Genomic DNA, 22,999 nt, shown 5'->3' on the forward strand with positions numbered 1-22,999 from the left:
GTGGCTCAGTGGCAGAGAGTGCCAGCACGCACAGGCTCTGGGTCTACCCCCCAGCACTGTGAAGAGAAAAGAAACAGCACCAGCGAGCTGCGGGATGACTAAGAACCCTCACACATGCATCACTGGGGTCCCTAAAGTGGTTCTGATAAAGGGCAGGGGACAGAATTTTTTTGTATATGTGGTTCTAGTAATTGAACCAGGGCCTCTCTACCACCAAGCTACGCCTCCAGCCTTTTTTATATTATTTTGAGACAAGGTCTCACTAAGTTGCCCAGGCTGGTCTTGAACTTGTGATTCTCTTGCCTCAGCCTCTTGAATCACTGGATTACAGGCATGTGCCACCACGCCCAGCAGAAAAATGTTTTTGAAAAGATAATAGCAAGGGGAGAAAAAAAGAATAAAGAAAAAAAAGTTAATGGCCAGTTTTTCAAATTTGATGAAAACTACAGATAAACTCTAGACACAAGATAAAGGGAACCATGCCACAGCACATCACCATCAAATGGTCTGAAAAGAGCAATGAATGAGAAAATCTTGCAAGTAGCCAAAGGGGGAAATATTTTATACCCAGAGGAACAATGTAATGACCACAGATTTCTCATCACAAACAATGCAAACAAGACAGCCAGATAAGCACTGAAGTCCAAGAAAGACCTTCAGACACATTTAAGTTGAAACAGTCCATATCACCATCAGGAGACCCACACTACAGAAACGTGCAAGGAAGCCCCTTAGCCAGGACACCAAGAGCAGATGGGCCTCTGGACCTGGACTTCCACAGTGGAATGGAGATCACTGGAAACTGGAAAATGTCTGCAAAAGATGTTACAAATTATAAAATCTCTTTAAAAGACAACCACTTAGAACAAAACTAATAATGGATCATGGGGTTTGCAACATGAAGTAAAATGTGTGGCAACAGCAGCAGAAAGACTGGGAGGGAAGAAACAGGACCACTGTTGAGGTTTTCTTACACTCTACATGGCATTGTAACCTAAGGCAGACTGTGATATCATTAAAGATGGATTCTAGAAAAGCTAAATAAATACTTAAGACCAAGAATAATATAAGCAAAAATAAATGTTGGCAAGGATGTGGGGAAAAAAGTACACTCATACATTGCTGATGAAACTGCAAATTGGTGGAACCACTATGGAAATCAGTATGGAGATTCCTCAGAACACTTGGAATGGAACCCTCATTTGACCCAGTTATCCCACTCCTAGGTTTAGACTTAATGGACTTAAAATTGGCACACTATAGTATTGCAGCCACATTGAGGTTTACAGAAGCTCAACTTACAATAGCTAAACTGTGAAACCAACCTAGGTGACCTTCAATAAATGAATGGATAAAGAAAATGAGTACATTTAAACAATGGAATATTACTCAGCCTTAAAGAAGAATGAAATGATGGCATTTGCTGGTAAATGCATGGAGCTGGAGAATATTGTGCTAAGTGAAATAAGCCAATCCCCCCAAAACCAAAGGCCAAATGTTTTCTCTGACATGCAGATGCTAATTCACAAAAAGGCAGGGGGACAGGGAAGAACAGAGTTACTTTGGATTAGGCAGAGCAGAGTGAAGGGAGGGGAGAGTTGGAGGATAGGAAGGATAGAAGAATGAAACTGACATTATTACCCTATGTGCATATATGACTACACGACTGGTGTGATTCTACACCAGGTACAACCAGAAGGATGAGAAGTTACACTCCATCTATATAGGATGTGTCAAAGTGCATTCTACTGTCATGGATAACTAATCAGAATAACAAAATCAAATGACAGAGTTGAAGTTAAAAAGCTGACAGAGGAGGGGCTGGGGTTGTGGCTCAGCGGCAGAGTGCTTGCCTAGTTTAGGCGAGGCCCTGGGTTTGATCCTCAGCACCACATTAAAAAAATAGATTAATTAACAATATTGTATCCAACTACAACTAAAAAATAAATATTAAAAAAAAGCTGAGAGGAGATAGAATGCAGTCATAAGCAGCACAGAACTGACTCAAAAGAAAGCAGAAAAAAGGAAAGTGGAATGGAGGAGAGATGGGACAAACAGGAAAAAACAGCACGGTGGTAGTTTTTTTTTTTTTTTTTTTTTTTAAATATTGTCTGAGGGTTGAACCTAGGGCCTTATGCATGCTTACCACATGCTTTGCCTCTGAGCTACATCTGAGCCCAGATGATAAATTTAAGCCCAGTATATCAATAACCACATTAAAAGTAAGTTATCTGAATACTCCAATCAAAAGGCAGAGATTATCTGATTGAATAAAAAAGCTAAAACCAACTATATACCATCTACAACAAGCCACTCTGAGCACAAAGATACAAACTGACCAAAAGGAAAAGCAGGGTGGAGGGTCTGTATGAGTAGCTCCCAGGGCACATGATACAACAGGGGTGGTGGTAAGGGAGCAACCTACAAGAAAACACACACTACAAGGCATGCACCAAACCCCAGGAAGCGAGACTCGACAGGACTGCAGGACAGAAAAGGACAAGACTTACAAATAGAAAACAAAGAAACAGAGGCTGGGCTGTAGCTCAGTTGGTAGAGCACTTGTCTAGCAGGCACCAGGCCACGGGTTTGGTTCCCAGGGCCACCAACCAACCAACCAACAAAGAACATCCCTATTTACAACAGCACCAAAAAATGAAATGCTGATTGAGGAGCCTAAGAAAGAGGAAAAGAATTTGTAAGCTGAGAGACACAAAATGAAGAAGACCAAAATGGGAGACACTTATGCTCTTGCTTTCAAGGCTCATACTGTTAAGATGCCAATTCCCTCCATATCCACACAGTCAAAGATATTCCAACTAAACCCTGAAAGGGCATCTGGTAGATGAAGACTTTTAATTTTTTCTCCCCCTGCCCAGACAGGGCCTCGCTAAGTTGCTGAGGCTACCATTGAATTTGCAATCCTCCTGCCTCTGCCTCCAGAGTAGCTGGGGTTACAGGCATGCACCATCATTCTTGGCTGACAAACTGATTTTAAAACACAAATGGAAAATAACTAGAATAACCAAAATACTTGAGGAAAAAAACAAAGAGGATTAACACAACCTGATCTCAAGATTTACCACAAAGTGACAATACTGAAGAGAGCAGGTACTGGTGAACAGGGAGATCCACAGACAAAAAGAACAGAAGGTAGTGGAGTGCAGAAAGTCTCACTGATAGGGTCAGTTGATTTTGAGAAAGACAGAAAGGCTGTTCAATGGAGATGGGTCAGTCTTTTCTTTTCAACTTTTTAAAAATACCTTTATTTACTTATTTTTATGTGGTGCTCGAGATTGAACCCAGTGCCTCATATGTGCTACGCAAGTGCCCTCCCACTAAGCTCCCACTGACCAGCCCCTTGGTCAGTCTTTTCAACAAATGCTGTTCAACAAACAGAACACTTTAACATCCAAAGGTGGACCTTAGTCAAAATGGATCATAAGCCTACATGTAAAATGTAAAACTATGATGAAAACATAGGAGAAAGCCCTTCTGAGCTTAGGTTAGGACAGGTTCCTTAATACAACACCAAAAGCACCTCTGGTAAAATTGTAAAGTGAATTTCATCTCAATTAAAAACCTTTGCTCTGGGGGCTGGGGTTGTGGCTCAGTGGTAGAGCACTTGCCTTGCATATGCGAGACCCTGGGTTCGATCCTCAGTAACACATAAAAAATAAATAAGTGAAATAAAGGTATTAAAAAAAACCCCAAAAGATCCTTTAAAAAGTAAAAAAAGAAAGCTACAGAGTGAGAAAAAATAATTGTAAATCATATATCTGCAAAGGTTCTACATGCAGAGTATATAAAGAAATCTCGGGACTGGGGTTGTGGCTCAGTGGTAGAGTGCTTGCCTGGCATGTGTGAGGCCCTGGGTTCGATCCTCAGCACCACATAAAAATAAATAAATAAAGATATTGTGTCCAACTACAACTAAAAAATAAATATTAAAAAAAGAAAAAATCTCAGAACTCAACAAAAAGAAAATAACCTAACTAAAAAAGAGCAAATAGTGTGAGGAGATTCACTAAGCAAGACGACACAGGGCAAGCATGCTCAGCATGACTAGTCATTAGAGCAGCGAAGACGCAGCAGGATGTGAGCAGGCTCAGCTCATGCGCTGCTGGGACAGGGGATAAATGGCGGTTTCTGAGGAAGTCAGACATGACACTACTCTGATGATCCCATTGCTGGGTGTTTACCCAGGTTGAATGGAAACCTATGTCCAGAACATGTACATGAATATTCACAGCAGCTTTACTGTCCCTAACTGGAAATGACCCAGATGTCCCTCAACTGGGGAATGAATAAACAAACCAGCGACCTCTATCTAATGATAATTAAAATGAATCAACTCCTGGTATGTGCAATAACATGCACGAATCTTGAGCCCGTCATGCTAAGCCAGAGAAAATAGACCCAAAGGAACGAATCTACTATGACATTCTGGAAAATGACAACTTGATAGCTACAGAGGACAGATTAGTGATGTCAGGGGTAAGGTTCTGACTACAAAGCAGCAGCATTGTGTGGTGGTTATGGGACTCTAAATATTTATCAAACCTCCACAAACTAGTGACTTTTACTGTATATAAATATAAATAAAAAATTAAAAGGAATTGTAGAAAAAAGATTCACTAGGCCAGAAGTCCCTTTGCAAAGCTTCCTGATTCACCATTTCCTTAATGTCTGAGTGATCGCTGTGTCCCAAGACTAAAGAAATAGTTAAGAACTCTGCAGCTGGGGCTGGGGATGTGGCTCAAGCGGTAACGCGCTCGCCTGGCATGCGTGTGGCCCGGGTTCAATCCTCAGCACCACATACAAACAAAGATGTTGTGTCTGCCAAGAACTAAAAAATAAATATTAAAAATTCTCTCTCTCTCTCTCTCTCTCTCTCTCTCACTCTCTCTCCTCTCTCACTCTCTCTTTAAAAAAAAAAAAAAGAACTCTGCAGCTAAAGCCAGGCTGTACTGAGACATAACTGACATACAACTAACTGCACATATTCAAGGTGCTGGGCTAGATGCTTTTAGCACATGTGTGCACCTGTGAAACCCTTTTACAATCAGATAATGAACTTGCTCCCTAAGCCTCAAACTTCCTAACAGACTTTTGAGAAAACAACATTTGTTCCATATGTTATAAAATAAGCATGCATTCCTTTTGTAATTAAAAACTATCAAACAAAATAAAGAAAAATCTCAAAACAGAGCACATCTCTAAAAATGGATCACTGCTATTTAAAGTAAAAAAAAATTATTCTCTGAATTTCAGAAAGTATATTTTTTAAATGTACCTTTGGCTCAGCATTGACGTCTCCTCTTCTTTAACCCACGCTATTTTAACTTTGGCAAAACAAAAAATGACCAAGCAAAATGAGGAAGCTGGTCTAAACCCTCTCCTGAAGCAAGATGCACACCACTGGAAACTTCCCTGAACTGTACACCCTTCAGCATTAGATGCTCTTTTCTCACCCATTTCCCAACTAGCATCAGCTTTATGGCAGAAAGGGGGGCTGTCCAGAACCCACTGCAAGTATCAGGTGTGAGAAAGAGGGTGAAGATATCCAACGTGGATTCTAAAGTGAAGCACAAGCCAACCCTCCTGGGGCCTGGAATGAGCCTCCCCAAGGACCCAGCCAACACTCTTGGAACAGCAATGGCACCCATCAGCTTCCAAGTCAGCCTCTACTCATTCACAGAGTGGAAGGACTAGAATGGAACAAGCTCATGCTCCCGGGACCTAACATGAATGCTAGCAGCACTTCCACTACACTTCATAAAAACTACCTGATTTTAATTCTTGGGTTTTGTTCAAAGAATGAAAAACATAAGTTTACTGATTTTGTTTCTTTTTGGAAATGAGGTTCCTCTGTTTGCCTAGTTCTTTCTACTATGTTGCTCTGTTTCATTTTGAACTTGGGATCCTCCTGCCCTAGCCTCCTGAATAGCTGCAATTACAGGAGTGCACCACCATGCCAGGCCCCTTTGTTGATTTTTGATCATGTACTGTGGTACATGATCACTGTTAAAATTTTTAAAATATACAGTATGGTTGGAAAACTTACATGATCATACTATCGAAAAGCAGCTACAGTTTGTGTTCCTCTGAATTCATTTTTATAACCCACTTATAAAGTGCCATCAATAAATCAATCTCTGGTGTGCATGATGCTGCTGTGCTGTGTGTAGCATTTCAAGACTTGCTTTCTCTCCCCAAATTTAATTTTATTTCTATGCAACAAACATGAAATCACACTTCAGATCATGTGCTTTTAATCCTTTAATCACTATTTAAACTAACTTAACTATCTCTCTATGAGGCAGTTGCATAGCCTAACCAAAAAAAAAAAAAAAAGTAATATCAAGGAATAAGACCTACACCACTCTGAGGAGGAGGATGCATTTTGCCACCCACTGGTGAAAGTTCTGAAAAGTCTTGGAAGTCAGCTGCTTTCTGGGCCATTTCTGAGGCCACTGAAAGGAAAGGACGCTTGAGTGGCAACTTTATCTTGGGGGCCATCCAGTTTTCCACACTGTCCCCTTTCCACCTATGAGGCAGATGGTTGCCAAAACCTCTTTTTACTCCACCCATTCAAGCCTGCCTGCCCCATGCAACACCATCAGTGACTACAGAGATGGACACACCTGCTCTGGGGACGTCTTTCTCCCCAGGTCTACCATGTGATTTGGTGGGTAACAATCAGAACCCACCTCCCCAGCTACAGTAATGGTTTAAAGATGGGCAGGAGGTACATAGGCATACCAGTCCTTCCTGGAAGCCACACCAAAGAGAACACAGCACACAGAGCAGGAGGCCTGGGGTACACTGTGGACCAAGTGGGAGCTATCCCTGTGTCTGAGATTCCCCTTTGAGCATGCACAGTGGTGAAGGGGTGTGCCATGATTCAAACCTGCCCTCTCTCACACCAGGGCCCACACACTTGGGTCATTGTTCCTTCTCCCTAAATAACTCAAACCAGATCTGCCACTAATCTCATTTCTACCTTAACATCTGTTTGCCTGGTTCAATCCACCCCGTCCACTGAAATGTTCTCTCAGCCCCAACCCAGTTCCTTTGCATCTCTTCATACCCCAGTGTGTACTTCACTGTGCTGCCAGATCATTTGGGGCAGCCCAAGGCTCCAGGCACAGCAGACTTTGGCCTCACTAAGTGCTCCATCCCCAAATCTCTCTCTCTTCCAATGGTCTTGGGCTTGGGCGGGCTGCCCTGAGAGGCACCCTCTCCTCTGCTCCACTCCAGGCTCCTTCATAGCACTCAGCCCCTGTGCCTATCTGCTTTCTGGTTTTATCCCTTAAACAAGAAAGGGCAGGCTCTGCAAAAGCCAAGACTGTAACTGAATACCTGTGTTGGAATCCAGCATTGTGCGGTACACGTTTCCGAGTGAGCGGTGGTGTTCCATCTAGCAATCCTGCACAGTCAACTGAATGGGTAATTCCAGGGAGGCCCATCTGATGTGAAGTGCCTCTAATCGTCCAACTCATACAAACATTGATCACCATTTCCCTTTCTGAACTTCAGTTATACTCACCTGTGCCTACTAAGACTGGTCTCAGTGTGCAAGTCAATTCAGAAACTCTACCAAATAAACATGCTGAATTCAGTGGAAAAAAATGCAAGTGTATATTACTTAGAAACTCTGCAATCCAAAGATGGATGTTTTTATTAAATTTCTGGCATGGCTAAGATCAACCTGGAAGATGAGTGAAGACACAGAGAGGTGCAGCCCACCCAGAAGGTCTGATTCTGCAGGGCTAGGGTAGGGCCTAGGAATCTATAGACTTCAGACAAGCTTTCAGGTGGTGCTGAGGCTGCAGCCTTTGAAAAGTACTGTTTCAGAAGAGCTGCTCTTAAATTTTTTGGTCTCAGGACCTTTTTAAACTCCAAAAAATTATTGGGGACCACAAAGAATTTTTGTTTATGAGATATCTATTGATATTTACTATATTAGAAATTAAACCAGAGAAATGTAACAATAATGACTATTATATCTTTTTTTTCCTTTTTTCTTCTTGGGGGTACTAGGCTTCAACTTAGGGGCACTTGATCACAGATCCACATTCCCAGCCCTATTTTGTATTTTATTTAGAGACAGGGTCTCACCGAGTTGCTCAGCACCTCATTTTTGCTGAGGCTGGCTTTGAACTTGCAATCCTCCTGCCTCAGCCTCCTGAGCCACTGGGATAACAGATGCGTGCCACTGCGCTGGCTTTATTATGTCTTAATATACAGAATATACATTTATGAGAAATAAACTATTTTTCCCAAAACATAAATGACCCTAGTGAGGAGAGTGGCGTGTTCTCCATTCCTGCCGATCTCGTCAACGTGAGATCAGGACCATCACTCGAGCTCCTGTGCTCAGAGGGCTGTTCTGACTGAAATTTAGGCAGGACACCTGGGAAGGGAGGAGCAAGTGGTAGCACTTCCAGATGACTGTGGGCTTCTGAAACTACATAAGGGGAGTGTGGCGGTTTGTTACAGGGGTGCTGCTACGTGGATGGCGAATCTCAAGAGGGGGCCTCTTCTCTCCTACATGCAAGCCCAGTGGTGGACGTTGCCCTCTCCATGGCTCTCTTGCCCATGAATGATTGTATAATGTCATTTATTGGTCATCTGGAAAATACTGGTTCACTGAGTTACAAAGACTTTCTAAGTGGTGACTCATTTCGTGGTATCTATTAAAAAAATCCCATTCATTTGCATCACCAGGGAGCCCGAAGTTCCCTTAAAAGCTCAGATTTTATCATTGACAACACAGTTATTTTCCTTCAAGTGACATTCTCATTTAGTTTGTTTTGAGAAAATGCCTGTTAAATATTTAAGTCTGAATAACTCACTTGTCTATTAGTCATTTTCCAGGCAAAAATGGTGTTCCCTGAACATGTGGCAGTTCCACTCAGGACACCACCGCACAGGTGCCTCCCTACCCTCCCAACTCCACTAAGCTTTGTAGCCCCAGTACTTACGCAAACCCCACAGCTCAGCAGACAGGGACTAAAATGCTAGGATGTAATATATTTAATATCGTCCTGCTTTAGCCAGGCCATCAAGTGAAACCGAGTATGTGGCTGTTAATATGCTAGGTCACCTTAGTGCCACTGCCTGGCTTCTTGCTAAGGTGCCAGAAGCTGTACCTACTATCACTTCTGGACCATCGGTGCAAATGTCAATACAGTGAAAAAGTGAAACAAGTCTTAGCATTATTATGGAAATAATTTTGACTCCACAGACCCTCTGCAAGGGTCCACAGGCCAGGAACCTCTGATCCACTGATTCAGAACAGAGCGGTTCCAGAGCTCTGAATCTGGGATCTACTGCAGGCTGTAAGGAACCAAAATGCTCTGAAATCATAGGTAAAAACTGGCACATAGATCCATTTTTCAGATTTTGAAAGGGTCCAACCCTAGAATTTAACTCCTTAAACATTATTATCAAAGCAGTTTTACTTTTTTTTTAGAATATTTTAATATTTATTTTTTAGTTTTTGGCCGACACAACATCTTTGTTTGTATGTGGTGCTGAGGATCGAACCCGGGCCACACGCATGCCAGGCGAGCGCGCTACCGCTTGAGCCACATCCCCAGCCCTGCAGTTTTACTTTTATTGCTTTGAATTTCTTAAATATACTGTTACTTGTTTTTTTGACCAACATTTTGACTATCAGAAAAACGTCCAGCTTAAGAAGCAAACTAACTAGAAAATATAATTAAAACAAAAACAAAAACAGATGGATGGTTTTTGTTTGTCACACAAAAGCCTGCACAGAAACGTCCAGAGCATCATCGTGCACAGCAGTCAACCCCGAGGTGACCCAACCGATGAATGATAAGTAAGATGTAATGGTGTTGAATAAGGGAATATTATAGGGTAGTAAAATTATTTGGTTAAAAAAAAAAAAGAGAGAGAGAGAGAGAGAAATAAGCTCCTGCCACAATGGTAGCACATGGATGAGCCAAATCCCGGCTAAGAGAAAGGAACCTGTCATAAAAGACCCTGTACTGGGTAATTTCAGGCACATGAAATGTCCTGAGTAGGCAACCCATAGAGACAGAAAGCAGACCATGGTGCTCAGGGCAGGGGCTGGGGGAAAAGGAGTGACAGCAGTGAGGACAAGAATTCCTGTAGGTGGTAGAAATGTCCTAACATTAGATGTGATGATGGCTGTATAGTCTTATATTCAAACCAAAAGCCACTGAAGTACATATTTTAAGGTGAATTAAGGTATGTGAATAATATGTTAATAAATGTGTTAAAAAAGCAACACAGCAGTCTAGTCTAGCAGACAATATATTTAAAAGTGGCAGCGACAGGAGTACAACATATACAGAGCTTCCAATTCTTCAAAGTCAGTGGAAATTAACGTCTCTAAAAACACTATGACCAAAATATACACAAGCATCACAGAGACACAGACCAGTCGGCTGACTGCTGCCTAGGTGACTAGCACAGCAGGCAGAGCCGCGGGCTGCAGGGCTCCTCAGCAGAAAGGACCCTGCCAGAGTCCAGCTTCCCCCTGGCCAGGAGGACTCTGCCTTCGGGTAGAGGCCCTGGGGAGGGAGGGGGCCGGACTTCTGTGGCCTCTGGTGATGGAGGGTTACACAGTACAATCCCACCCCCACCATGTTCTCTTCCATTCCATATCTCATCAGCATTGTCTGCAATGAGAAAGAGCAGCATCAGGTCAGAGAGTCCAGCGCGTCCCTGCTCCCATTCCATCCCCAAACTGAGGACTAGGGCCAGGGAAGAGGCTGTGTTCTCTTCTGAACTTATCTCCCTGAATCAGAGCAGAAAGCAGAATGAAGTGTCCCCTGCCCCTCAGTGATTCCAGAAGATAACCGCACGGCACAGTTCTTCAGGGGACAGTGCAACAGGCCTGTAGGTATTTTCTCTCTGGACCTTCTTCCCGCCCATGTGGGCAGAGGGCAGAGGCACACCTCCAGCACTGCAGCCCACCCGCCTGGCCTGGGTGACTCTCCTTGCAAAGTACCATCATCTAATACAGTACAGCACTGCTGGCTTATTTTATGCTCGACTCCACTGAAAAATGAAAGCTTCGGGAGAGCAGAAACCTGTGCCCAACTCTATTTCATCACCCAAAGAGCAATGAAATCCACTCCTCCAGGGGAGCTCAGGACAGGTCTGCAGAGGCGCTTCCGAGAGCCAGCTGCAGCACCCAAGAGCTAGCTGATGCTCAGGGCAGGGCAAATGAAGACACAGGAGGAACTCTACCTGGGAACAATCACAGTGGGGAGCAGAGGAATGGCAGTCAGGAGCATGCTTGGTTCAAGTACAGGCAGTGAACCCAACCAGGAAGACCAGAGTCCCTTCAGTCTTTGCAGACTCTTCCTTCTTGGCACATCAGGGACTCCTGGTTACAGAAATCCTTAAAAATGGATCAGTCTTTCATACAGGTGGTTTATGTATCTATAAATTTAATATGTACCAAGAAATTAATTTAAAAAGGAAATAACTTGACAACTAACAATAAGCACTTCAAATGGGGAAATAGCATATTCAATGTATGAGGCAGGGACAAATGACTTTTCAATAATTCTATGAGAAAATGAAGCCTGTATTATAAAAGAAGTCCCATAAGTATTAAAAACGTGACATGGGGTTGGGGATGGCTCAGGGAAGAGGCCTGCTTAGTTCATGTGAGGCCTGGGTTTTTGTCCTCAGAACCTCAAAAAACAAAAAAGGAAGGTGAAGTGAAGAACAGAATTATGTTAAGTTGTAGGAGAAAATATTAGAGTTTTTTCTGTACAATTCTGGGGCTGGGGTAGCCTTCCAAAGAAAGTGAGAGTTAAAAAGACACACCATTTCCTTGGTCCACACAAGGGACATTTTAGCATTTACTTTCTGCTCAGCACACACCTGTCACTCGTCTCCAAGCAGGAGTCAGGCAGAGGGCCACACAGCCCTGTAGCCTTGAGGCTGGCCATGCACAGCTGTGCTGGTCAGAAAAAGTAACTGAAAATAATCAAGCTGATCACATCTTTTGACAAAAGACTCAATTACAAAAAGGAACATTCTTTTCATCTTCTTTTTCCAAAACAAAAGTACTAAATCGAGAAATAAAAGTATTTTAGGTCAACAAGTCTAGTCCACTCTGAAATACATAGCTTTGGTGGGAAAAATCAGTAACTTAAGAGAGAGAGTTCAATGAAAACTAGGATTTAAAAGTCCCTGTTAAGCAATGATAACTTACCAATAACTAGGGGGATTAATTTCAAAGGCAGATAAAATAATAACAATGAAAAAAAAATGCAACAGAAAACTGGAGTTCAGCCTCAAACAACAGTTCTGTGGCCATCCTGTGAAATGCTCAGGGCTGAGGTAACAATGGGTGGAGTAAGAGCCGCCACTGACCTGCAGATAGGCAGGGAGGAGGTCTGCAGAAGAGACCTGGCTGCAGGACAAGACTCTCTCAGTCACTTGGGATACCATCCTGATCTCAGGACCAACAGACGAAGGCCTTCCCAGCCAACAGGCTTGGACACAGCATGCTGACATCTGCTTGGTTCCCATGAACACTTTAACTCTGTCGCAGCATTAGAACACGGAGGGACAGTGTGCTTTCTTCTAAACAACATAAGAGCTCTAGTATATTAGTGTTATATATATATATATATATATATATATATATTTATTTATTCGGTACCAGGGATTGGATCTAGGCACTTTACTACTGAATCACATCCCTAGCCCTTTTCAATACTTTAGAGACGGGGTCTTGCTGAGTTGCTCAGGGCCTTGCTAAGTTGCAGAGGCTAGTTTTGAATTTGTTATCCTCATGTCTCAGCTTCCTGAGTCACTGGGATTACAGGCATCCACCACAGCTCCTAGCACATATGTTTTTAAAAAACAAAAAATTTAAAGAGGATAAAATAATAAATATGAATAAAAGTTCTAGTATTTCTACCCGACAGGGTAATTGTGAAGACTGAACAAGTTAATAATGCAAAACACCTGCTAGAAGGCAGCTGGCCCTCTCACTGCTATCATCACAACAATCCAGCATACAGCACAAAGAACACTTTCATCCTTCCTGGGACAAGCACAAATCTTGGAAAAGGAGGAGGCTTTTTCTGGGTAGTGCTGTGTTGGGCTCAGATGTCCCAGCCTGTCCTGAGAACATCAGGGTCCTTTTGCAGCTCAGGGCTGGGACGCAATGGTCAGGCTGCAGTTACTTACCATATGGACTACTTCAGGGTAAATGGGCTCTGTGATCACATTCCGATTGTGGGTGATGTATTCTACCATTTCACTTAGAGCAGCTCGTTTTACTTCCTTCCACTTGAGGTCACTCAGTGGGTCGGAAACAAAGTCGAAGAGGACACAACACTGACGTAACTTCTGGGTAAAAAGCTTCTCTTGATCCGCAGGAGGAACATCTGAAAGGAAGAAGGCAAAGCACATTGATCTCGAGTGCCTAACCCAAAGGTACTATGACATGCCTAAGTGCTTGTTTCTTCTTATTTTGTATTAATAGAGGTTCAAGAAAAAGGAGAGAGGGTGGGGTGAATAGAGGTTAAACATTCCTTAAACAACCAGCTAGTCACTGCTCAGATCACAGGTTTTGTATGTTAAAGTAGGATTTTTCTTTCTCTTCAGTACTGGAGATTGAATCCATGAGTGATCTACCACTAACCTGAATCCTGGCACCTTTTACAATTTTAAATTTTGAGACAGGGTCTCCCTAAGTTGTGGAGGCTGGCCTCAAACTTTAGACCCTCTTGCCTCAGCTTCCAGACTTGCTGGAATTATAGGCATTCATTACCATGCCCAGCTATTTTTTTCACATTTTTAAAAAATTAAGAAAAAAAATTTTTTTTGATACTAAGGATTGAAACCAGGAGTTTTTAACCATTAAGCCACATCCTTTTGAGACAGGATCTCACTACGTTGCTTAGAGCCTTGCTTGCTAAATGGCTGAGGCTGGCCTTGAACTTGAATCCTCCTGTCTCAGTCTCCCAGTTGCTGGAATTTCAGATATGTGCCACTGTGCCTAGCTGTTTTTCACTTTTTAAAACTGTGTTGAAAGTAAGGTTCAAAATAAATTCCCTCTGAATGCATTTATTCAACAAATACTTTCTAAGTGCCAGTGATCACACGCCTGGCACTGCACTGGACTAGGAGTGAAGAACAAGACATAAAGGGTGAGCCTGTCTGGGCTGGGGATGTGGCTCAAGCGGTAGCGCGCTTGCCTGGCATGCGTGCGGCCCGGGTTCGATTCTCAGCACCATATACAAACAAAGATGTTGTGTCCACCGAAAACTAAAAAATAAATATTAAAAAAAAATCTCTCTCTCTCAGAAAAAAAAAAAAAAAAAAAAAAGGGCGAGCCTGTCAGGGATCTTTAATCCATGTGACGACTACAGAAAGCAGGTGTAGGTGAGCAGAGGACCAGAGGCAGGGGTGCTTGCTCATGTGTGTCTGCCTACTCTGGCTAACTGACAAACACTTGCATCAATCTGAAGACTGTCAAACTACTAGTAAGACAACCAATAACAGCAAGCACCTTAGTGCTCCTGAGCACATTTCATTCCTCATGCTAGAGTCGGCCCGTCACACGTGGTGACGGGGGTGTTAGTGACAGCAATATAGGAATAGCAATGAGAATAATAACAATTATTTAGTGAATGCTTACCTGAGCCAGAGCTTGTGCTAAAACTTTTATATATAAATACAGTAAGACAATAAAGAATGGTGTTATAACAGCATCCAAGGGCAAAAGAAGCATTTGAAGTACAAGGCAAGTCACTAGATTTTAGTGCAATAAATGTACAGACACGATTTCAGGTCCCACACTGCAGATTTCCTTTAAGAAACTGCCCATTTATTAAGTTTTAGTATAATATCAAAGAAAATGCCATATTTTCTTAAAAGACCATTAAAACACTTCTGCTCTTCCCAACCACATCTTCCTACACTCCATCAAAGTGACATATAGTCAAGAATGGATGCAGGGGCAGGCAGCAAAATCCAGTCATTCCCAGCAAGCCAGACACTTGAAAAATAGAAAACAATGTCACTCTTCTCACTCAAGCTGTTTTGTTTTGGAAAATATGTCCATCTTCATAAAAATATTAACTTGTTAACACGTGGTAGGCTTATTCTTTTAAATGAATTCATATTATTAAATATATATTAAAATTTTCTCTGGTTTGTTGAAAAGTAAGGTCAATATTGATATCTAACATCACATGAACAGAAGCTTTGGGATCCTGAGATCTACCGCCCTACCACAGCAGGTTGAATGACCCCCCCCCCGCCCCCCCCCCCCGCCCCTGGCCAAGTTTTCCTCAGCAAATGTGCTTGTTCTCAAGCCATGGTTCCTTCCGCTTCTCTTGCCGTTTCCTGTCCTACTGATCGCCAGTTTCTGCTTAGGTATATTCTATAGGCCTTTCCTTACTTCCTAGTTACAAAGGAGACACCCTCATTGAGCATCTGCCTCCTGCAGCTTTAAACAGCAACCTTGCTTGTGGCTTCCTTGACTGCAAGCTCCATGAGCGTCATGGACCCTACTGCTTTTGGTCCTCGGAATCCCTTACTGCCCAGCATGAGCCTGGCTGACAGGCACACAGACACTGTGACCTGGACGGCCCGCAAGCTCAATCCTCCTGCCACAGCCTCCTTATTTGCTATACTGCATGCAGAGATGAGCAGCACACAAGCAGGCATGGGGTGGCAGTGCACTGGCTTTTTAGAAATCCCAAGATCCAACACTGGACCCTAAATACTCCAAGTATTCCAGTGACTGTTCGACCATCTTTAGTGCACAGGGCCTTTGCGAGAACAGAGTTTCTGAACTGCCTCCCTGCTGGCTGTGGTCCTCTCTATTCCACGCCTGTGCTCAATTCCAGTTTGCCAGGATCCCTCAGTGAGCTACCACTTGTTGGTACAGCCTGTCTACCTGGAACCTGTCTCTGGCATTCTCATCTTCTCAGTACTGTGCAGAGAACCTAGAAGACCACAGTCACCCCAAGGACTACCAGCACCCTCATTCAGGATCTGCCTTTGAGGAGTTTTCCTTGCTGAGTCCTTGGCAAGGATGGTATTGAGATGGTACCCTCAGACCCATCTGAGACAGGGACATGCTGAGTGATGAAGAGCTTGTCCAGTGCTGCTCAGTGACAGGGCAAGGGTACACATAAGATACGCCTTGTATTTGGGAATGGAAACCCAAAGGATGCTGTGATCACTCAGGGTGAGATCAGTAAGTTTCAGAGACCTCAGAATGCCTGGAAACCATCAACTGCTTTTAAATGATAAAATCGATAAATGATATTCAGAAAGCTATTGTGATTAAGAAAGAAGAATAAGCCATTTCTTTCTATAATATTTCTATTAAAATGATTTTAAAAAGCAAGTAAGTCTCAACTCTCTAGAAATTATCTTAATTCTCCCAGGATCCCAGCAGTTGAGATGTTATTGTAATATTTTTGTTTATGGTCTACAAATAGATTTGTCATTACAATCTCATGAACTGTTCAACTTCCATTTGGCCATTTAAAAAATATTAATGTTAAAAAATCTATAACAATCTAATTGAGCATGGAAATGAAAAAAAAAACTGCATCCTTAGGTCATATCAAATATTTTCACATTTCAAAAAAATGCAAGTTAGCCCTCTTTGCTTCCGGACTGCCATGTTCTGAGCTGCTTTCCTCTTCCACACACCATGAAGTTCTGCTCACCTTGGACCCAGAGCCACAGAGTCCGCTGTCTACCGAGACCTCTGAACACTTTGAAGAATCCAAGAGCATATGCAAAGTCCGTAGTCAAGGAAGATTCGAGAACAACAACAAAGTCTCATTATGGGCCAGGGTTTCACCATATTCTTCAATTTTGGAGGTAAGAGTTTGATGATTTTATATTGTCTTATGATGCATGAGCTAATTGGCACTTCCAAAGTCCCTGAACAGATCAAGATTAAACTCACTGAACTATCACAAGAACCACCACCTGTTCCAAAATACTGAGATATTGTAAAGGAGGTAAAAAGACAATTTGCAAAGAACTAACAGAATTTTAGGAGAAGAAAGCAAAACAAATAAAACTCCTAAAATCAAAGAATAGACAAGGAGCTTGACAGATTCAGGAAAAAAAAGGGCGGTGAGGCTACCCAGAAACCTTTAAGAGGCGAATTTTGAGAAGTTCCTACCTAAACTGAGCGCTGATGCTAAAACTGAGAAAGTCTTTGTGACAAATTATCAGAAGATGATGACTTACTAAAAACAGAAGTCAACCCTTTTCAAGAATAATGCACACAATTCAATTTTATTTGTTAACTGTAGCAGTGTATTTAATTCAAGTCCAATCCATGTACTGAGTGTGTTTCACCATTCATTTTTAAAATCTTAAACCCAATACATTTTAGTAAATAAAAATTGCATTTGATCAACATCTTAAAAAAAAAAAGAGGCTATTTTCTGCTGTGTTAATAGGACAGTAACACAGGGGAATAAAAATGGATGGAGGTGGTGGAGGAATGGGCTTTACATCTTAATGGATTCTGATTTTTCCCCAATGCTGGGGATTGAAGCCAGGGGTTCTCTTTCTCACTGAGCTACATTCCCAACTCTTTTGATTTTGAGAAAGGGTCTCACCAAATTGCCCAGTCTGGCCTCAGACTTGTGATCCTCCTGCCTCAGCCTCCAGAGCTGCTGGGATAACAGGCATGTGCTTCTGCACCCGGCTGATTTCTTAACAGTGCAAACATTATTAGAAACACCTAACATCTGCCCAGATTATTTCAGCATCCCCCAGTTTTCATTAATTTATTCCTATGAACTTGAAATACCACCCAGTTTTTCAGGATAGATCTTCAATGAATACCCAGGAGAAAAACATACATACTAGGGCCTCTGAAACAACAGAGGTCAACAAAGATGGTGGTGAGGGGGAATGAAGGGAAGAGAGAGGGGATGGAAATAGGAAAGACAGTAGAATGAACTGGTCATAACTTTCCTACGTTCATATATAAATACACGCCAGTGTAACTCCACATCATGTATAACCACAAAAATGAGATCCTATTAGCATGAGTTACATTCTATGTATGTATAACATGTCCAAATACATTCTACTGTCATGTATATCTATGAAAAACAAATAAAAACACATAAAAAAGAAAGATGGTGGAATAATAACAATGTATAAAAGCCTATCTATGGAAGGGAAGCCTGTCATTCATGAGTGATACACAGTTATGCTCAACAGAAGCTACCCTTGAAGTAGGATGGGCACGTCCATTTCTAGATTTGCAAATGTTTCTGGTGCCAGTGTGCAGAAGGGCAGTGTTCTTACATCGCACAGCACCAGAATGAGACACAAGGACCTGAGCTGGCTCCACTGAGGCAGGGTGAGCCCTGGACTAGCAGGACAGGGGAAGAAAACAGCAGTGTGCCTACTAATATTTTCTTCTATAAAAAGCAAGAAATTAATATAATAACATTTCATATACAAATCAGCACACAGTAGATTACGATTGGGCAGATGTGATCAAGGGGGTCTGGAGATCATTGCTAGGCAGTGAAGAGCCACTGTAGGCTTTTGTCAAGGAGTCCTAAGTGGCCACTAATATCACAGCTGACATTACAGGATGTCAGAGTGGCACAGTTTAGAGGTCACTCTTTCAACATATGGCACTAGGACAAACACAGGGACCAGAAAATGGGGTATGGGGGAAGAAGGAGGAAGAAGGAAAAAATGGATCATTATATACAAAAATAAAACAAACTGGAGGGTTACAGACTTCGATCTGAAAGGCAAAACTATATTGCTTTAAAAAATAATATAGAAAGGTATCTGGTTAGGTGAACAATCAGAAAGGGCCGGGTGTGGTGGCGCATAACTGTAATCCCAGCAGCTTGGGAGGCTGAGGCGCTAAGCAACTCAACGAGACCCTGTCTCTAAATAAAATACAAAATAGGGCTTGGGATATGGCTCAGTGGTTGAGTGCCCCTGAGTTCAATCCCCAGTACCCCCCGCCCCCCCAAAAAAACCCACCAGAATCAGAAAGGACTTCTTTAGACACAAAACCCAGTAATCATTCAAAACCAATCAGTTGGACTGGGCTGGGGTTGTAGTTCTGCGGTAGAATACTTGCCTAGCATGTGTGACGCACTGGGTTCGACCCACAATACCACATGAAAGTAAACAAATAAATAAAGGTATAAAAACAAACAAGCAAAAGCCAATCATGTGAACTATTCTAAAACCAAACACTTTCAAGACACCATCAAGAATGGAAAGGCGAGTCACAGAATAGACTTACTTGAATACATGTAACCACTAGACTCAGATCCAGAATATAGAACTCTTCCAGTCAATCAGTTAAAAACAAACAAACAAAACCCCACAGAACATCAACAGGGAAGTAGATACAGTCTTAACCAGGCTCTTACAAATATATCTACATGGTTAATCACATGGGACAGGATCGCCCCTCTCAATGACTAGAGAAATGCAAATTAAAACCACAATGAGACACACCAGTCACTCAAGAGAGTAGTACACACTCAACAGTGTGCGAGGAGCTGAGTGCACACCATGCTAGTGGGCTGCAGAGCTGGGAGTTACCCAGTGGTACAGCAGACATTTGCACACGGGGCACATGACCTCACGACAAGGTGCACATGGGCACCACAACATGTGTCCACAGCACCACTAGCCCAGACTATCCATTAGTGGTGGATCAGACACTGTGGCCTACCAACATTCCAAAACTACAAGGGTGACATGATATGGATGAATCTTACAAAATGCTGTTGCACAGTAGATGCAACACACCAACCAACCGGTTCTATTCACTCTCGCCTTATTTAGCACACCTAAAACTTTATTATGAAGGACCTACAGGACTTTTAGGGTACACGGCCTGGGTGGTGGTCATATGGATATTTGCCTTATAACCATTCACTACACTTTACATTTGCTTCATATGCTCTTGCATGTGACTTGTATTTCAAATAAAAAACACTAAAGAAAGCATGCACATAGCAAAAATAAATAAATAAATGTAGATCAAACAAAAGCATCAGGAACCCACCATGACGTGGGAGACTCCTCTTTCCACACCATCTGTGGCCTCCTGCTCTTCTCCCAGAGGCAACCTCTGCTGCTTGGTCCAGGGTGAGGCAGGCCAGCGGGCATATGCAAATCGGTGGCTTTCAACAGGGCTTGAGAGGAGTCAACACTCATAAATTCTAAACTAACTGAAGGTCCACCTGGGACTGGGGCACACCCACATGGGAGTCCCCACACGGGAGTCCCCACACACCCGAATGCTCCTCTACACAAAGCCTTGTGTGGAGGAATCCAGGCTCTAGACAGCCTTCCTTTGTTCAAAAATTTTCCCTCCCAAAATGAGGATCTGAACCATCTCTGATTCCATTTACATAAAGATTATCTCTCACTCTCTTCAAGAAAACATCAGTATTTAGGATCCCAGTGTACAAGATAAAACTGTGGTTTGGCTTATCTATGGGACCTAAAGCATCTGTGTGAATGGACAAGTGTGAGAACCATGGTGGAGCAGGCGGTGATCTTGAGGACACAGTGCATGTCTTTAGGAACTGATTTAGAAGTTGATCCAACACTATTTGCCAGGCACTGTGCTTGCATTGCTGATGGAGGTAAGTTAAGGCAAAATCCTGGCTCTAAAAGAAAAACAACTGAAAATGTGTGAGCCATGATAAGTGCTATAGTACAGCCAGGTGGGAGGCACCAGGGGGATTGGGTAGGAGGAGAGCCATTCTGCTTTCAGTTCAGAGGCACGAAGGTCCAGGGAGAACTGGAGCTGCAGGTGAGGGAGGCCAACACCAGTGGTCATGGAGGTGCTGACATCCATACTAGGTGGGAGAGGTCATCTAGGGGTGCCCACTACTCAAATCGGGGTGGGGGGCTCTGGAGTTACAGGACAAATTCTATTCTCCTGGAAAAAAAATCAATGCTCCTGAAAGACAGTTGCCTTGACTGATGATGATACTGGGTGAGCGTCACATGCCCCAGACTAATCACGCTGCACACTTACTTAATGACAGGTTTCTATGGAGCGATGGCTTTGTCTGTTCACCATTTTATCCCCATAGTGGGACCTCAAATTTTTGCTGAATGAAGTGTTAGCTCTGAGGGAAACAAGTTAAACTGAGAGGTACCATAATTTAAAACATTAACATCAAAATAATGCCACACATATCAAGAGTAGAATGCAATGTCTACATGAACTTTAAGACAAGATCCAGAGCTCCAGAGAAGCCATCTGCTCTTGACAGCATTTCCCCACCCTGAGGTCTCCGCAGCCAGGGCTCTATGTGGGGATGAACTTGAACCCCAGAGGCTCTGTGAGCAGATGAGTGGTGCACCTGGACTTGGGGCAAGAAGCAGGAAGACCCCTCTGGAAGTACTCAGTCACAATGCTCAAAATCTGCTTCCTGGGTACTGGTAGCAGGCTGTCATCTGTGGTGAAAATAACCTATCACTCTACAGATCCAAACTCTAATATATGAGAGCAGAACAAACACACATAACTAATGTGTACAAGGTGATGTGAATCACTGACTTTGACCTTGACCCTTAGCAGCACATGGAATCTCAAAACTAAATTAATCTTCTCAAAATTAAATTCACAATAAATCTTTTTTCTTTCTTTCTTTTTCTTTTCTTTCTTTCTTTCTTTTTTTTTTTTTTTTTGGCGTGTGGTGCTGGGGATCGAACCCAGGGCTTTGTGTATGTGAGGCAAGCACTCTACCAGCTGAGCTATATTCTCAGCCCTATAATAAATCTTTCTTAATTTCAAAGTGTAAGTGTCCTCTTTCAAATATTCTAAAATAAAGTCTCATCTTTCACTCTTTCCTGATAATTCTCAAAACACTGTCTGATGAGATAAGGTAGTCTAGCTTCACTGCACATATAGGTAGTGCTTTGGCTCAGGTGTGTGTTTCTGAAGTGCTGCACATATCCAGGGCCTGGTCCATGCTGGCCAACAGTGCTGCCACTGAGCTACACCCCAGCCCCGCTCAGGTTTCTGAATGGATGTTATTTCATTCAAAAGCAGCCTCTCTTCATGTTGTCTCTAGTACTTGACAGAAGGGGGGCTGAAGTAACCGCCAGGTAATCTGGTAAAGGTAGGCAGACAGTGCTGTCACCATCCTAGGCATGTCCCTCTGTCTACCCGTAGCTGCACTCTGTTTGGAGGTATTCCAAGAGGAGCCACAGTGAGGCCATTGTTATGGTCCTGAAACCGTCCTTCCTGCATATCTTATGGGTGGGATTCAGGTAGAGCAAAAGCCCTGCCTACTAAGCCAACCAGATGTGCATGTGGAAACGCAGCTGGGCTCGTGGTTTCTGCACTGCCACTCTATTTGAGACTTTTGGATAGAGACAACCTACAGCTCCAAAGCCCCTGTTCCCAAGCTGCTACCTTTTCATATACCCCAGTTCTATGGCTTCTTCTCCTTGTCCTACACTTTCACCCTGCCTGTAGCCTCCTTTCTGCAGGAAGAGCTGCTCACCCAGGGCCAAATCTGGATCCTCCACAAACCTAAACTGCTCTTGCCTTGGACATATGGGTCCTCCCTTTGAGGTTCTTGCTGATTCTGGGCCTGTGTTCAGCTGTTGTACAAGAGAAGGGTCTGATCTGCTGTCCTATGACAGGCCAGCACTGACTCCCAACTCCCTTTCCCATGAAATTCATAAGAGCAATTAATTTCACTTAGAAGAGCAGTGGTGGAAGCCAAGCCCACCCCAGGGAACAGGAGATGGGTGAGGAAGGGTAGGTGAGGTAGAGCAAGGTCAGTCAGAGATAGGACGGACGCCAGGAGAGACTGGCTTCCTCAGAAAGTTTTCAGTTCTGTTAGGTGAACATGTAGTGAAGACTTGAGTTGCGCAGAAGAGACAGGCCAACTTCTAGTCTAGACTCTGCAGAAAAAGAGCATGGAAGTTATTCGAAGTTGCAGGTTCCTGAAGC

At 43.0% G+C, this 22,999-nt stretch overlaps 1 protein-coding gene across 11 annotated transcripts in view; it reads right to left on the minus strand.

Annotated features, from left to right (window-relative positions):
• Nucleotides 1-22,999, minus strand: part of Ppp2r5c (protein phosphatase 2 regulatory subunit B'gamma) — a 136,115-nt gene that overhangs the window by 44,173 nt on the left and 68,943 nt on the right. For 10 of the 11 annotated variants that reach the window (XM_026413792.2, XM_026413793.2, XM_026413795.2 and 7 more), the window contains one exon: nucleotides 13,219-13,418. In XM_026413792.2, coding sequence (XP_026269577.1) covers nucleotides 13,219-13,418 — 200 coding nt within the window. Of the gene's footprint in view, nucleotides 1-13,218; nucleotides 13,419-20,080; nucleotides 20,164-22,999 lie in introns of those variants that run through there. The other variant, XM_026413796.2, reaches the window with a different exon arrangement.

This window comes from Urocitellus parryii, chromosome 6 (assembly GCF_045843805.1).
Source record: "Urocitellus parryii isolate mUroPar1 chromosome 6, mUroPar1.hap1, whole genome shotgun sequence".
Lineage (NCBI taxonomy): Eukaryota > Metazoa > Chordata > Mammalia > Rodentia > Sciuridae > Urocitellus > Urocitellus parryii.